The following is a 17379-nucleotide window of genomic DNA, read 5'->3' on the forward strand; positions in this document are numbered from 1 at the left end:
ATTCATAATGTCACATTATGACAATTTTGACATACTAAATGTCAACATAATGACTGCATACTACAAGCTAGGAAGGGATGGGTATGGGATGCCGGTGCTCAGGATCTCAGCGGTCAATCCCGGCGGCTCTAGGTAAGTAACCCTAACCTAACCCCTAACCCTCCCTCCCCAACTCCTAAACCTAACCTCCCCCCTAGTGCCTATCAATAACCCTCCCCCTAGTTCCTAACCCTAACCCATAACCATCTATTTACCCTTGGGATCCCGGTGGTTGGGATGCCGGTGGCGGTGAGTTGATAAGTGTCGGGATTCCGGCATTGGCATTCTGAACGCCGGAATACCAGCTGTCGGCATCCTGAATGCCGGAATCCCAGCTGTCGGCATTCTGAACGTATCCTGCTAGGAACACTGAATCATCCCCTCCTCTTTATTTTCTATTTTCAATTAAAAATTAAAACGAAGTGTACTCCCAGATACTGGTCGTTTTACAAACTTTTCTTCATCAAGCTCAAGTTCACTATTTGTTCCCCAATTACCATTATAAATGTGTCCTGTTCAACACTTCTCAGGAGTTAGACTAAGGAGCCTTGAAAATGTGAAACAGCTGTTGGCAAGAGCCTTAATATAGGTTGTGTGTTTAACGTGTGCTTTATTGACAATATGTATCTATTTTTTGCAGCTGATCAGGAAATGCCTTTAGTTTTCATTTTAGTTTTAATTGATTGCAAGCTTCTTTTTGTAGCCTTATCTTTTCTGGGAGCATGCTAACCTTTTGGTTTTTTTAGATAAGATGTGCCAACTGTCAGCAGGTCTCCAATCTGTCACTATTTATTTGAATCTGTTGTCCTAGAATAAGAACTTACAATGTTCATTAACAAACACTGAATACATTGATACAGTTGAATTTAAAATAAATTTCCTTTTTGTAACATTAAGTGAAACCACCAATATGTTGATAATTGTTAGCATTTGCAAAACATGTATGCCATTTTTTTTTTATATTGCATGCAGTATACATAGACCTGTAGTCAATGTTCTCCAGTCAGAGTATACTTCCCAAATGCTAAACATTACCCACCCTGACAGGCAATAGTGCCTTTCTGATAGTATGCCCCAACAGTTGTTGTCACTAACCCATTTCTCATATGTCACTGTCGAAGCTGGATAATTGACTGAGACAGGATTGGTGTAAAATTAGATCGGGGCGACGCCATTTTGCAAACGGCAATGAGGCGCCATTTTGCGACTGGCCGACCAGCGCCATTTTAGTGAAACTCACCATTATAAGTACATATGGCAATGCTATTATTTAGCGTCGTGCGATTCCCACACAATAGAAAGAAGTTAAAGGTCCTCACCATACAAATACAGACAGTCATTAAAACATATAAAATGATTATCCCTGCAAAACACATACCATGGTGTAATCCACAAAACACATAGTTGCACAACGCTAACTAGCGTCTTTTCCCAATTCCCCAATACTTACACACTGCACACTTACATAAAAGGTTCCCTAGCATTGTAATATCCAATGTTTATGCAGTAATTATTAATGTTGTGTAATAAAGGTTATTTGATATCTAAGGTTTAGTACATGGTAAGCAGACCGTGTTTGGTGTTGTACTGATCCACTGTGTCTCCACAGATTTCCGGTATCATCGGTGAGAAGATCGCAACATGCGCTGCAAACTATGGACTATAGAGAGTTAAAACATTAAAATGTACTCTGTAATGTTAGCAGCTTAGATTAGCATGCAGCGGGAAAAAGGACACAAAGGGTTGTTAGAGGCTGTTTGTGTCCATTCAAATTGACCTATAAACTATCCTGTAACAGAAGCACCTTTAAGAAGAACCAATGGAATCATGTCAAACTTTTCTATTGTATTGCCTATCCCTGTAAGAGTATATATGTGCACTCTCTGACCCCTGTCTTGAGTCTTCCTGCTGTGCTGTTGATGGAGGTTTCTAATGCTGATGCCGGTATCTGGGCCCAGAGCGAGTGCATATATAACAACTGTACCTTGGGTCTGTATGATTTATTTGTATAGGCAGGATTTTAGAAGGTATAGACAGAATTGCATAGAGGTTTTAATTAGGTATCCATAGTTGGGGGATCACAGTGTTAATCACGCTACCGGTCACTTGGTAACACCCGGTAGCGATCTCTCAACAAAAATGGTGGAGGCACCATAGCAGGAGAACGCATTGTGCCTTCGAAATCTGCTACCACTTTGTTGCTGAGAGTCCGCTACCTGTCATTATGGCTTTAGGAGCGCTGATTGAGAATCCAGGGAAGAGGGGGGGAAAAGTTTGTTTTCCTTTATCGATAGTTTTTTTGTGTTAAAAAGGGGAAGTCGCATTATTGTGTATGTGACCAGTCGCACTATAGCGTAAAGATCATAATACGTGTTGTGTAGTAGTCACATTATTGTGTATGCAACTAGTTGCACAATAGCGTATATGTATTTCCTGTATTGCTACCACATGTTTTAAACAAAGCCATTGAGAGTGCACGGTGATATTGATAGATAGCATTGTTGTAAATATATTGATCAGTGTTGCCATAGTCTGGGAAAAAGTGTATTTTTCTGCGCAGGAAAAGGGGGTGTAACAGTGAGACAACAGTTCCCTAGTTAAGGGTATCGTAGGACCCTTAAGGACTAGGCACAAGGGTCGACATAGTAGCTCGGTAGTAGATACCATTCTAACACATAAGCAGGTGTAGTTGTTGTCTTTGTTGTAGGTTTGGCTCCCAGTGTGATTACAGTATTCAGTGATCAGTTAGAGTTATTTGAGCATTGCAATTGAAACGCACTTTTTTTCTAAATTGTGATTGTGAACTGGATAGAGGGTGGACAAAATCACTGAAAAGGGTAGATGTTATTGGAATACCTACATGCTAGCAGTTGAAAGATAGTCAAAAAGGGATTAGGTGCATGGATGCAGCCTGGTTATTCTTCCATAAGTGTGTGGGTGCATCCTGTTAATATCGTCCGCAGGTAAGTGAAAGTATCTTGAGATGTTAGATGATGTGCTGCTGTTGGAAGTGCCGCTTGGGTCGGTACGCCATATTATGCATACTAAGTACGGTGCTTATGCAATTAGGTACTGTGATGTATGGTTTAAAATGACGATGAAGTGTGTTAGACCGTTTCCCAGAATTGGCAGCTTTGATAAGGAGGTATTGAACAATGTCCGAGATAGCATCTGTATGGTGTGCTCTCGAATGAAAAAGGTAAAATATAACGAGTGTTTAAAATTATGGCAGCGTGAGGAGGATGCGTGGCTTAAAGGTGTGCATGCGACGCAAACTAGCGTCGCGAGCACGTTAACGGAGAGTAGACACACAGCGCTAAACTGCGGTGCGTGCACTCCGCGAGATAGCATGCGCGTGCAGCAAGGTAACGTTGCAGAAGGTATTGCCAGTGGTTCACGCGCACCGCCGCCGGACTATTCAGATGGGGGTGCAGGTACAGTTGTTGAAAAAACCCATAAAAATATAACAAGTAACTTGTACACTCTCTTAAGTAATCATAAAGAAGATGTTTTTGATGCGGATGATGAGCCTATTGTTATGTCTGCCATTTCCCATGCTGTACACATGTTAGATGCTCCACCACAACAAGCACAAGTGGTGCCGCCATCTTCATCAGTGATAGTACAGGAAGTGTTAACATCCACTGCACCCATAGAGGAAGTTGTTAATCCTATACATAGCAGTAATAGACTAAGGGGGTCCATACGCACGATGGAGGGAGCTCCGTCGTGCGCATATGCGAGACCTGGATAGCGACGGGCTCTCCGTTGCTCCGGGTCTCGCACCAAAGGGGGCGTGCTGTCGATGTTGATTGACAGCACGCCCCATTTGGTGGGCGTGCCGGGGGCGTGACTGCCAGACGGAGGCGTTCCCATGGGAACGCCTACCGTCTGAAGCCGGCCCCACTGACATCACTAGTGATGTCAGTGGGAGTGATTTTGGCTCTGATAGAGCCAAAATCACTCCAGCACTTGCGGCAGCGAGACCCTACCGCAGGGTCTCCGTCGCAAGCCCGATGGTCGCCATGGTCTTGACCATCACGACCATCATCATGGACGCTCGTATAAGCTGTGGGTGGTCACCCACAGCTATGTGAGCGTCCAGGAGGACGCTCCATTTTCATGGAGGAGGGCCCTGATTCAGAGTGAGCGCTCTGGTCAGAGCGTTCTGTTCTGAATCAGGCCCTAAATCCCCAACCAGGTAACAAGGTCAAAAGTAGCAGTGCGGCCGGTCTGCATCCATCCGGACAATAATGGTTCCAAATGGGAATGCGGATGCGAACGGTGTAGTGCCCACAAGGGAGGTAGCAATGCATTGTCCTTGGACAAGAGCTGAGCTAAATTCCATAATGAATGATTTCCCCAATCCTAAAAAGGAATTAGCCAAATGCCAAAGATTTTTGAAAAATTTGGGTAGTGCTCACGAGCCAACCAATAAAGATTGGTGAGTGGTGTTAAGGGCTGATGTCTTCCACGCAATACCAACGTGACAAAGTTTATCACAGATTGTGTATTGGATGGAGATGTTCCCTTAACAGACGAAATTAAGGTAATATTTGCCACATTATAACTCAATTGGGTGTATATTTTCCAGTAGTAGTTAACTGGAGCAAAATTTTCACCATAAAACAAAAAGAGAGTGAATCTGCAGAGGATTATTGTAACCGAGCTCTGCAGGTTATCACCCAGTACACTGGGTTAGAGGATATTAAAGATAGCACTCATCACAGGGAAATGATCGTCGCTGTACTTATGGATGGTCTAAAAGAGAACCTAAAGACCCAAGTTCAGACCTCACAACCTGGCTGGAGGGGAGTCACTGTTGACACCCTCATAGAATCCGCTATTGAACACGATAAGAACTTCCTTAAAAAGAGAGAGACCCAGAGCAAGAAGCTAATGGCTGTTAGTATTCAAGTTCAGAAGGAATGACTATAACATCACAGCCAACAGACACACATGCACCTGCACAGCTACACATCCTCACCAATCCTGCACCACCTCAAACACAACCCTACCCCACTTATCACACACAGCCACAAAACCCATACTATCCACAACCACCATAATTCCCTCAATATCCTTACCCACACCCACCATCTTTCCCTTCCGCTCAACCCACACAGCAATCCTTTCACCCACCCCACTCACGAAGGTGCTTTAACTGCAACCAAGTGGGACATGTAAGTAGGAACTGTAGGGTGCAGAAGGTAGGACCCCCTAACCAGGGAGTACCTGGATATCCCCATAAGGAATATACACATAGTACAGGAAACCTACAACAGTCACCAGCTCCAATTGTGGCCGTAAATGCTGTATTGGAGAGTGAGAGACAACGCTAGGGGTCAGGTCATACCTGCAGTCTACAGATAGTCAGGTTAACGGGAAGTACTAGGGAAGAACTGGTGATGATGGTTGATGTAGCTGGTACTAAATATCCTTTTCTTGTAGACACAGGGGCGACCAGGTCAGTGCTAAAATCTCCCGCTAACTTACAGGTAACCAGCGAGACGGTACCAGCAATGGGTGTAATGGGTAAAGTGCAACATTATCCTTTAACAAAATCCACAGAGGTCACTATCGGGCCATTGCATACCAGGCATTCTTTCCTCCTGGCAGCAGTGGCTCCTACTAACCTACTGGGAAGGGATTTGTTATGTAAGATGGGATGTGTCATATATTGTACCCCTGATGGTGTATTGCTAGATATCCCAGAGAGAGTTGTGCACAAGGTGAGGGATATGTTGGACACTCTCCAAAGGAAAATGTATCACTACTGGTTTAAGTTAAAATCCATCTCAGGTAGATCAAATGTTATCCCAAATTCCAGATTCACTTTGGACCAAGGATGGACAGGACACTGGATTAATGGCAAATGTAAGTCCCGTAATGGTAAACTTAAACAGTGGTAGGCAAGCTCCTAAAATTCCCCATTACCCATTAAAACAGGAGGTAGAATTAGGGGTTTATCCCATAATTGAGCGATTGTTACAGCAGGGAATTTAGTTCATACAGCAAGTGTAGCCAACAGTCCCATCTTTCCTGAGTGGTGGGAGGGGTTATAGCCTGGTACAAGACCTTAGAGGGGTTAATAAGGTGGTAGAGAGCCAATTTCCCGTAGTGCCAAATCCAGCTGTCATTCTTATGCAGATCCCACCAAATGCAACCCATTTCACTGTCACCTATTCACCTTTACATACAGGGGTGTACAATACACATGGACACGATTGCACAACGGTTTCATAGACAGTCCCAGTATCTTCTCCCAGGCCTTACATGACTTCAATCTGCCAATGGATCTGTTCTAATACAATATGTGGACAATTTATTGTTATGTTCTGATTAGTTTATGTCATGTTTAAATGATACTAAACTTTGTTGCTTCATCTCTCGCAAACAGGACACAAGGTTGCTAAGGACAAACTACAGCCATGCCAGTCCAGGGTTAAATATTTGGACACTGCCTAACTCAGGGGTTATGACATCTCACAAATGACAGAATCCAGGCGATACAGAACATGACACTGCCTCAGAACCAACAGCAAATTTGTACCTTCTTGGGAATGTGTGGATACTGTATAATGTGGATCCCAGGTTTTTCTATTTTGGCCTTGCCATTACAGGACTTAGTCTCTTCCTCAAAGCCCAATCGTGTCATACACACAGAGGAACAGAGCAGGCTTTCCTTAATCTTAAGGATAGCCTGATAAAAGCTCCTGCATTGGGAATACCTGATTATGAAAAACCTTTTGATTTGTATTGTACGGAAGCCGATGGTTGTGCAGCAGGTGTCTTCACACAAAAACATGGTGATGCCAGTAGGCCCGTAGCATACTACAGTGCACAATTGGACACTGTGGCAAGATCACTCCCAACATGTTTAAGAAGTGTAGCAGCAACTGCTCTATTGGTCAGTATGAGTGAGGATGTGGTACTAGGCCATGATATGATTGTCTATACTCCCCATGCTGTATCTGCTTTGCTAAACTCTGCCCAAACCAGACATGTCTCCTCAGCTAGGTTCACAAAATGGGAACGAGCCTTAATAGCACCTGCAAACATCACCATCAATAGGTGCAGTACGTTAAATCCAGCTACGTATTTACCATATGTGCAAAATGATGCACAAAGCGTGGAGAGAGGTGAGCCACTGGCAACAGGTGAGTTCTGCAGGTATATTGATGCACATGATTGCATGGAATATCTGAATCAAACCTTTACTGCAAGACCTGACATATGGGATACACCTTTAGAAAATGTAGATGTGACATTTTACATGGATGGAAGTTGTCATAGACAAACTGACACTTCAGAGTTAGGTACAGGTTATGCTGTGGTAAATGATGAGGACATTATAGAAGCTGAGCCTTTAGGCCCACCACACTCGGCCCAAGTGGCGGAACTGGTGGCACTAAAGAGAGAGAGTGTGAATTAGCGGAAGGTAAATCTGCTAATATCTACACTGACTCTAGGTACGCCTTCGGGGTAGTACACAATTTCAGTGCCTTATGGCATCTGAGAAAATTTATGACAGCAACAGGCACTACAATTGCACATTCCAAACATATAAAAGGACTACTAACAGCAATCCAATTGCCAAAGGCAGTGGCAGTAATTAAGTGTAAAGCCCATACATGTGAGGATGATCTGGTGTCACTGAGCAACAACAGGGCAGATGAAGCTGCAAAATGGGCAGCAGGGTTAAAAATGAATGTACCAACTGAACAAATGATGACTTTTCAAACAATTGATATGCTGAAATTAATTGAGATGCAAAATTTGTATTGTATCCAGGAAAAGTCAGTCTGGAGGTCCAAGGGATGTGGGCAAGAGTCCTCTGGACTCTGGAGAGATGGACACGGTAAGCCAGTGGCTCCCAAGGCATACTACCCAAACCTGGCTGAGGCAGCGCATGGTCTGACTCATCTAGGAAAGCAAGGTATGTGTAAATTGGTGAGAGCATACTGGTGCGCACCGGGTTTTTCTTCTCAAGCGAAAAAGAGAGCAATGTCCTGTCTGACCTGCTTGAGAAAAACATTGGGAAAACGATCCCTACCGAACCTTCCCACATTCCTCCGACTGATGGACCTTTCCAGGTAATACAAATTGATTTCATCCAATTACCAACCTGCAGGAATCTCAAGTATGTATTAGTGTGCACTGATGTGTTTTTCAATTGGGTTGAGGCATACCCAGCTGCCACTAATACTGCTGCATTCACTGCCAAGAAAATTGTTCAGGAGTTTGTGTGCAGATATGGTATCCCTAAAATTATCGAGAGTGATAGGGGTACTCATTTCACAGGTGATGTTTTTCAAAATATGTGTAAACTGATGGGTATTAATAGTCGACTTCATACCCCCTACCGACCGCAAGCCAGTGCCAAGGTGGAGAGGATAAACAGTACTATTAAAAATAAATTAAGTAAGATCATGGCAGAGACTGGACTAGGATGGCCAGAAGCATTACCATTGGTCCTACATAGCATAAGGACCACTCCTAGATCCCCTCTAAATCTGTCCCCCTTTGAAATACTATTTGATAGACAACCTCAATTGATTATAAGTCCGCAGGAGGATTTGAAAGGTAACAACGAGGCAACTGTAAGGTATCTTATAACAATGAGTAAACATTTAAAACAGCAACAGCAGAAACTGAAATTGTTGTCCCATGATATGCCTGAAACAAACTGTCATGATGTTGAACCTGAAGAATATGTTATGATCAGAAATTTCTTGCATTCAGGTTGTTTGACTGATGGGAAGGTCCATATCAGGTGTTGCTGACGAGTACCACATCTTTGAAGGTGGCCGAGAGAGATACCTGGGTCCATTCCACTCACTGCAAGATGGTCAACCAACCTGTGGAGAAACAAGGCAGAGACGATGCTGATAATGTGGACCTGTCGATCGCGAGCTTGTTCCGGGAGGTTTAAAAGGTTGCAGTGAGATATCTGAACTAAATAAATTTTGCAGGTGCTTGCTACGGCAATGGACTGGTCTGCTGTGTTCATTTTGGTATTCTCATCCAGAGTTTCCATCATCCTGGATTGTTCGGGGATCTCTGGGTTCTGTGACAGGGAACCAATAGAGGAGATGGGAGCTGATGGCAGTATTGATGGAGTGGAGTCAAAAGGAGGAGTGCTATGCCAATCAGGGGAGTGTTTGACCAATCTTAGTACTGTAATTGTTAAGAGATCTGCTATTTCGGATACTTGGAGACAGTGCGAATTTCTGTCGTCTGAGGATTATTGTATGTGTGAGTTCTGTGGGTCCGTAATTGATGAGAGATGCATCCAATGGTGTCAACCCAAGTATAATCTGTATTGGGGTGGGTATCCTTTAGAGGATTATCACACCATGGTGGGCAAAATTTTTAATCAAACCGACTGTTGGGTGTGCACTCACGTGCCCCAAGGACAGCATAATGTAGGATTAGTGCCATTCCCATTAAATATCTCTGAAATTTTAGAATTGCAAAATGGGAAGACACTGGATGGAAAATTTCTTAATACCAAACCACTCCATTTTGAGCTCCACCAGTACCAAGCAGATAAAACACTTTTATGTTTAAACATCACCAACTCCAATGAACCAGAAAGTTGGGAGGTGACAGGGAATAACCAGACGATTACCTTCTCACAAAGAGCTGATCGGGAGCCTATGTATTAAGTGGCGTGGTGAAATGCTTGGTATTCATAAAAACACACCATCACCATATCTTCACACACAGTATGAACACAGAGACAAAAGAAATATGTTACCTGGTGATGTACATAAAGCCACACAGTTAATTAGTGAGACTGGCTTTCAAGTTTTGATAGCACTGGATCCCACCAGGATCGCTTGGGGTACACTAAATTTTAGATATATCCAAGATCTTGCTAAATTAATAGATAATATCAACAAGATGTATGATGACACATTCAGGTATACAGGTAGGGAGTTGCAAGCGTACAAGAAAGAACTGGTGAAACACAGACTAGTGTTAAATTATTTAACAGCTGTCACTGGAGGGTATTGCATAACTTTGGCCACCCAATTTGGAGTAAAGTGTTGCACTTACATTACAAACGATACCAGCGATCCCAAGGAGGTAATAGACTGGAAGATGGATGAAATTCTGCAGCTAAAATGGGAATTTCGAAAGAACCATAATGTTTCAGTGGCTGAAGTAGAGGAGAAGGTAGAGGAATGGGTTTCATGGTTGAACCCAGTGAAATGGTTCTCAAGTCTAGGAGAGTGGGTCCAGGAAATGATTGCTAGCATAGGTAAACTCCTGATCCTCATACTGATTGTCATCATAGTAATTAGCTTATGTGTCTGGTGTGTTCCTACTGTGTTGAAATGTGGAAAATGTAAAGATAAGGTAAACCGGAAGAATGAAATTATGATGGTGGTCACTAGTAACAATATGAATACTGAGGTAAATGTAGAACTGCATTACAACCCTGAACTAGAAGGTACCATTGTATAATGTATAAGATTTAGAAATGCATAAAATGTGTTATTAAAATGTTTTTTAAAACATCTTAAATAATTTAAGTCCCTATTTCCCCTCAAGACTTCCTTTATAGGATTGGTGCATCCCCACATCTTTACCATGATCTCCCAAGATCCGCGGTGTGCATATAGGGGTAGTTTTATGTCTCCTCCTAGGGACACATTATTGATGGTTTAAGAACCACCTTGTGCCATCCTATAATATAACATTAAATAATATGTCCTAATGTAAGCCTAAATTAATTCTAAAATCAGAGTATGATAGCATGTTGTTTGCTATCAAAGGGTGGACTGTCGAAGCTGAATAATTGGCTGAGACAGGATCAGTGTAAAATTAGATCGGGGCAATGTCATTTTGCGAATGGCAATGAGACGTAATTTTAGCGACTGGCCGTCCAGCACCATTTTAGTGAAACTCGCCATTATAAGTACATATGGCGATGCTATTATTTAGCGTTGTGTGATTCCCACGCAATAGAAAGTTAAAGGTCCTCACCATACAAATACAGACAGGTTCCCTAGCATTAAAGTGTAATATCCAAGGTTTATGCAGTAATTATTAATGTTGTGTAATAAAGGTTATTTGATATCTAAGGTTTAGTACATGGTAAACAGACTGTTTTGGTGTTGTACTGATCCACTGTGTCTCCACAGATTTCCGGTATCATCGGTGAGAAGATCACAACATGCGCTGCAAACTATGGACTATAGAGAGTTAAAACATTAAAATGTACTCTGTAATGTTAGCAGCTTAGATTAGCATGCAGTGGGAAAAAGGACACAAAGGGTTGTTAGAGGCTGTTTGTGTCCATTCGAATTGACCTATGAACTATCCTGTAACAGAAGCACCTTTAAGAAGAATCAATGGAATCATGTCAACCTTGTCTATTGTATTGCCTATCCCTGTAAGAGTATATAAGTGCGCTCTCTGACCCCAGTCTTGGGTCTTCTTGATGTGCTGTTGACGGAGGTTTCAAATGCTGATGCCGGTATCTGGGCCCAGAGCGCGTGCGTATATAACAACTGTACCTTGGGTCTGTATGATTTATTTGCGCTAATTGTCTTTAGATCACAGCGTGTAACCATCTTTTTTTATATTGAATAATAACTTTTTGTGCTTTGGAACCACATTCAAAGTCTGAAAGCATTTATTTACTGTGCGACTCATTACGCTAAATAGCGACAATTTTAGAAGAATTTTAGGTATAGGCAGGATTTTAGAAGGTATAGACAGGATTGCATAGAGGTTTTAATTAGGTATCCATATCACAATTGTAGCTCATGCCTTCTAATTCCTGCTTATAATATGAACAACTTTTAATAAGAGCCCTTTGCAATGATTCCATGCTTAATTTTAATAGACATCACAAATAATTGTACCTGTTCACGGGACAATTGATTGACGGGACTATTATACTAAGAATCCATACTGCTCTGAAAGGAATTTCCAGTACAGGCCATAAATGGGAGAGCTTTAGTCTTCTAAATGTGTCACAGACAGACATTTCATGAACTGTGAATTTCATTTATTTCTGCAATATCAGCTGAAGCTTAAAACCCATCCCTTTTTCATAGATGCTTCAGATTTTGCCAGGTAATGAAGTACAGACTGAAACTACACCATCAGACTTGTACAGTAAGTTTAAGGATCGAATCAAAAGAAACCTACACATCGTACTAGCATTTAGCCCAACCGGAGAAGCCTTCCGTGACCACCTTCGTCACTACTCCTCTCTTGTGAACTGCTGTACCATCGATTGGTTTCAGGTGACACATAGCATTGTGGACATTTTGTTGGTCTCTTCTGTATTATAGCACTTATGATTCTTACCCACCAACTAATGTAATAGAGTAATAAAACCACATCAAACAATTATCAACCAGTGGTCTCCATGAAGTATGTGACAACCAAGTTTGTGCTTTTCCTGTATGCCAGCAGATATAAAGTTTATGGTTAAGAATAAAGTAAACATGCAGATGATGAAATAGACTAGGGCACAGGTCCTCAAACTCATCCTTAGGACCCCGAACAGTTCATGTTTTCTGGGTCTCCTTACAGATACACAAGTCAAAATATTAGCTCCACCTGTGGATCTATTACAATGTCTCAGTGAGAAATTAACACACCTGTGCTTCTGCTGGGTGACCTGGAAAATGTGAACCTTGTGGGGTCCTGAGGACCAACTTTGAGAACCACTGGACTAGGGGATAAGGAAGAGGTCCTTTCTGATCTTTGTTGCAGACATTTTAAATAGAAGTAGAGATGGGGTAAAATGACAGCTAGGGCATATGTTATAGTGTAGGCAATCGGTTCCCAACCACGGTTCTCAAGGCACACTAACAGTCCAGGTTGTAAGGATAGCCATATTTGAGCACAGGTGTTTTAATTAGAGCCTCAGTTATTTTGATTTAACCATCTGTGCTCAAGCATGGTTATCACTAAAACCTGGACTGTTAGTTTGCCTTAAGGAAAGAGGTTGTGAAACACTGGTGTAGGCTGTATGGTGTGTGGAAGGAGCTCTAGAGAAAAGTCCCTTTTAGAAGGTTAAAAATTATTGATCCAAGGGGTAGTAGGCATTTTTGTCCAAAGACATTGAAAATAAATGCTAGTGAAGTGACTACAAGCTGAATGGAGCATAGACTAACAGCCAATTCTGCTGTGTGGTGCATTTAGGACAGCATACTTCTGTACCCTGGGCTAGCCAAGCCCAATTTGGTGCCCTAGGCAAGATTTTAAGCGTGCCTGCAAACAGGCCCAAGGGCCTACAGCCCAACTTACAGTATGTCTGACACCCTCGTGGTCTATGTTGATGAGTAAGTGGTATCCTAACTGAACCCTACCTGCTCTGCTAACCTCAGCGGCAAAGAGGGCCACTGCCACTCCTGATCGGCTACTGGTCTGCAAACCATGATTTGCTCACATCCAGTGCCAAATTTGAAAAGCGGCTCCTCTGTCAGCACTGGGATCCGACACCCAGTCCCAGTGCTGGTCACATATGTGACCCCGGGGGGATAAATCTCTACTCCAATCTGGACAAAAAGTTTGGTGGTTTTCCACTGTTTGGTGTAATGTTGGACAGGTGGCAACTGCCTATGCCCAGGGCCGGTCTTGTCTGTACCAGGGAAATGTGCAAAAATGTATGGCCAAAAAATCATCAAAGTTTATTTATAATGCTGCATAGATTTGTCAGTGCCATATAGAGTAAATTCATATATGACACAAAGGTGACTATTATGGAACAGTTTTCAAAAATGTAAGATTAAGAGTGCTGTCAGCACTGTAAGTGAGCCAAATGCAGAAGTGCTCAACATTAATAACTGTATATTGTGGTGAGGCTGGAGAAGCCAAATGGCATTCTTCCAAGTGCTTTGATACCATGGGATTGGGACATAGGAGTGTATAGACTTTGTATTTGTATTGGTAGTATTTTGTAATATACTCTAGGAAAGTTCTCACACTGGTTAGACCCAAAGCTCTTCTATATAAGTAGCTAGTATAACGGGTAGACCTAGATGAGGGTCTCCTGGTAATAGCTGAATTGAAAATCAGAGTATAGCTGGCAAAAAATAAAGGGTAATGGAAACACTGTAGGCTGGGAAATTAACCATATAAGATTCCTTATGTCGCCCTTTTAGCTATTTGCAGCATTTTGAGCAACAGAACATGAGAAATGAGAAGATAATAGGGGCCATGCCTTACTCCTGTTCAAATCAATTTTCCAAACTTGTTCATAACTTTTACTGGTGATTTGATTTTATCATAACAATTCTATGAATGAGCAGCCATTCTTACAGAAAAATAAAAATCTATTATAATCATACAGTACTAAAAGAGCAGTTACAGTTACTATATTTGGGATTTATTATTATTTATGTATGCAATTGTTTCCATTTTCAAGTACAAACCATTTACGTGTATTACATGGTAATTAAAGCCAACTCTTCCTTTTAGTGAAGTTACATGGTGACTAGTCCTGCAGCCCTCTCCTACGTGATATGTACATGTTATGTAAAACAGATGCCTCTGAAATGTTCATTATTTTCTGAAATTGTGAGGGGAAGGTGGGAGAGTAATGACAGGATCAATCATTGGTCCCCTAGCAGTGTTCTGAGGTACAGCGATAACAGTCAGTGCACATTTAAAAAATGCGCTCTTTCATGTATGTATGTTTAATGTTTGCATTTGTGCTACCTTTGGAGATAGCAAATATGAATGCACATTTTTATTCAATGTTTTTGCGAAATTAGTTTTTCTCAATATAGTAAACTCTTTTTTCCTAAAAGGCATGGCCTGAGGATGCTCTTGAGAAGGTGGCAAATCATTTTCTTGATGATGTGGAAATGTCTCAGGAAGTCAGAAATGCAGCTGTCTTCATGTGTCAGCACTTTCATCAAAGTGTTGTAGCACTCTCTGAGAGGTATTTAATTAAAGTTGCAGCATAAGTGTTTACCAGAACATATTAAACTAAAGTGTGATGCAAAGCATGCATGGTCTAATGATTGGTGACTGAAAACAAAGGTCTGTAGTATTGGGGAGAATATTATATATCATGTAAATACAAATGTAAGATTAATACTTGGAATGATGTGTAAAATATATATGGTTACAAAATACTGTTTAAAAGACTTTAATGCCATAGCATATTTATTTTATTTAGCATTTTTACTTGGTCATTTTAGAGAAAACACATTATACCCACTTATTCTCCAGTTATTTTTCTATCGATGTTATGTAAAACATATGGGCAAGGCCATATGGTTAGTCTTCCTATTTACATTTAGTAAATTAAAGATGAAAATATTGAAATTGAAGCTTCAGTTGACAGTAATGCCTGATTGCCAAGCAAAGTAGTGGCTAAATTAGTAACAACAACAGATTTTTGGTACAGTATACTGTATGGCAACATTTTATACTCATATGTTTGCTGTTAATAGCTCTGTTTTCAAGCCTCCACTGAACAGTGGAGTTCAACTAAGACTAGGAAATGTTTCATTATCAGCCAACTTACTGGCTAGATATTTCTTATTTACAATGAACGTCATCAGGTGTAGTCCATTGTTTTATCCATTGGGCCAGTAGGAAATGGACTCTTGTACATTGCATCATCAGGTATGCACTTTACTATACACTGGACCACAAGGGAATGGGTTCTGTTGTATAATAACAACTAGAGCTGCATACACACGTAAAGATATTCTGTCCAACCATCCAACTATTTGATTGGTTGAAATGAAAATCTGGTAACGTATGGGAGTAAATGATGATCAGCAATTTGCTCCTAAATGCCAGAAAACAGATGAAAATGGTTGTTCAGACAAGTTTGTTAAAACAATTTGTTCAAACAACAGTTTTTATCCATTTTCCGGCATTTGAGAGCAAATTGCTGATTGTCATTTGCTTTCATACCTTACGAGATTTTCATTCCAACCAATCAACTAGTGGGATGGTTGGACAGCAAATCTTTACATGTGTATGCACCTTAGGAAATAGGCTTCATATAGGCTGGTAGACCACCAGGGAATAAGCTCTTTGCACAATAGGCCATCAAGGAATGGACCTTATTGTAGCATGAACTACTAGAGAATTGGCCATATTGTAAACTAGGTGGATATACTGTATACTTACTAACCATACTGCATACTAACCATTAGGTAAAGAGCTCTGTGTTAGATGCTAATCATAACGCACTATCTTTGTAATGCATATTGTAAACAAGTCAATAAAGAATGGGCTCTATATTGAACAATAGCCACCAGTGAAAATGATGTGCAATTACAGGCATGAGCCCCTGGGTCAATGTGCTAATATATTTTGTGGGATCCATGGGCCTGATTCAGCAGCGATCGCAACTGCGATTATGCACGCAATCAGCAGATTGTTTCGTTCTGCGCATGCATCGCAGTGCGCATGCGCAAACACTCCACTGCGATCGGGATGGTGATCGCAGTGACTACGCAGAGTGATTGACAGGAAGCGACCGTTTGGGGGTGGTGATGGGGGGGGTCGGCAAAACACAGGTGTGCCAGTGCATTTGAATGCCGTTGCAGGGGCATGCATAAATTTAGCCATGCCATACCCAGCTTGGCCATACGCATGAGACTTCGTGCGCAATCGATATTTCACATTGAGTGGCATTTCAGCTTGTCCTACTTCTGGTGACAGGACATTAATGTAAGGAGCTGGCTAACTGAAGAAAAAATAGAAAATTATTTGAATTATTGTGAAATAAATTGTTGCAAATTGTAAAGGAAATATTTTACCTGAATTTAGGGGAAAAAAATAGTACAAAACTTAATGTGCATTACTATGAACATTTTGGGCTAAATTTACTAAGCGGCAGGTTCTAAACTGATGGTTTTGTGGCAGTTTTGCAACCTGCAGATTTACTAAGGCCAGAAAAGAATAGACTTGAATATCAAAGCACCATCAATGTTTTCAACCATGGAAAGAATAAAATAGAAACCCCCAAATTTATGAACCAGGGATTTTGAAAACTGCCATAAAACCACTAGCATACCCGCACCTAAAAAATGACCAGACCTCAGACACGCGTGTTTGCTGAAACAACAGGTAAATAATTGATTTTGACAGGCAAGATTGACTGTCGGGAATATCATCCAATTGGGCTATGGAGGATTATGATGTCTCTCAACAGACATGACTGGTCTTTAACAGAAATACACAAACAAAATTATAAAACACAAAAATAAAATAAACACATTCACACCACACATTTACAAAAAAAAAAATCACACACAGGACTTTAAAAAATATGGACAAAAAAAAACAGACTATATAGAAAACACACCTCAAATAGCCAATCACAGCTCATGAAAC

The 17379-nt window shown here is 41.3% G+C and overlaps 1 protein-coding gene across 1 annotated transcript in view; it reads left to right on the forward strand.

Moving 5' to 3' along the window:
• The window catches only part of LOC148538322 (dynein axonemal heavy chain 3-like), a 1025530-nt gene that overhangs the window by 664125 nt on the left and 344026 nt on the right, over nucleotides 1-17379 (forward strand). Inside the window, exons 37-39 of the mRNA XM_088455384.1 lie at nucleotides 10122-10134; nucleotides 12145-12308; nucleotides 14826-14959. Coding sequence (XP_088311510.1) covers nucleotides 10122-10134; nucleotides 12145-12308; nucleotides 14826-14959 — 311 coding nt within the window. The remainder of the gene's footprint in view (nucleotides 1-10121; nucleotides 10135-12144; nucleotides 12309-14825; nucleotides 14960-17379) is intronic.

This window comes from Taudactylus pleione, unplaced genomic scaffold (assembly GCF_031769625.1).
Source record: "Taudactylus pleione unplaced genomic scaffold, aTauple2 ptg000040l, whole genome shotgun sequence".
Lineage (NCBI taxonomy): Eukaryota > Metazoa > Chordata > Amphibia > Anura > Myobatrachidae > Taudactylus > Taudactylus pleione.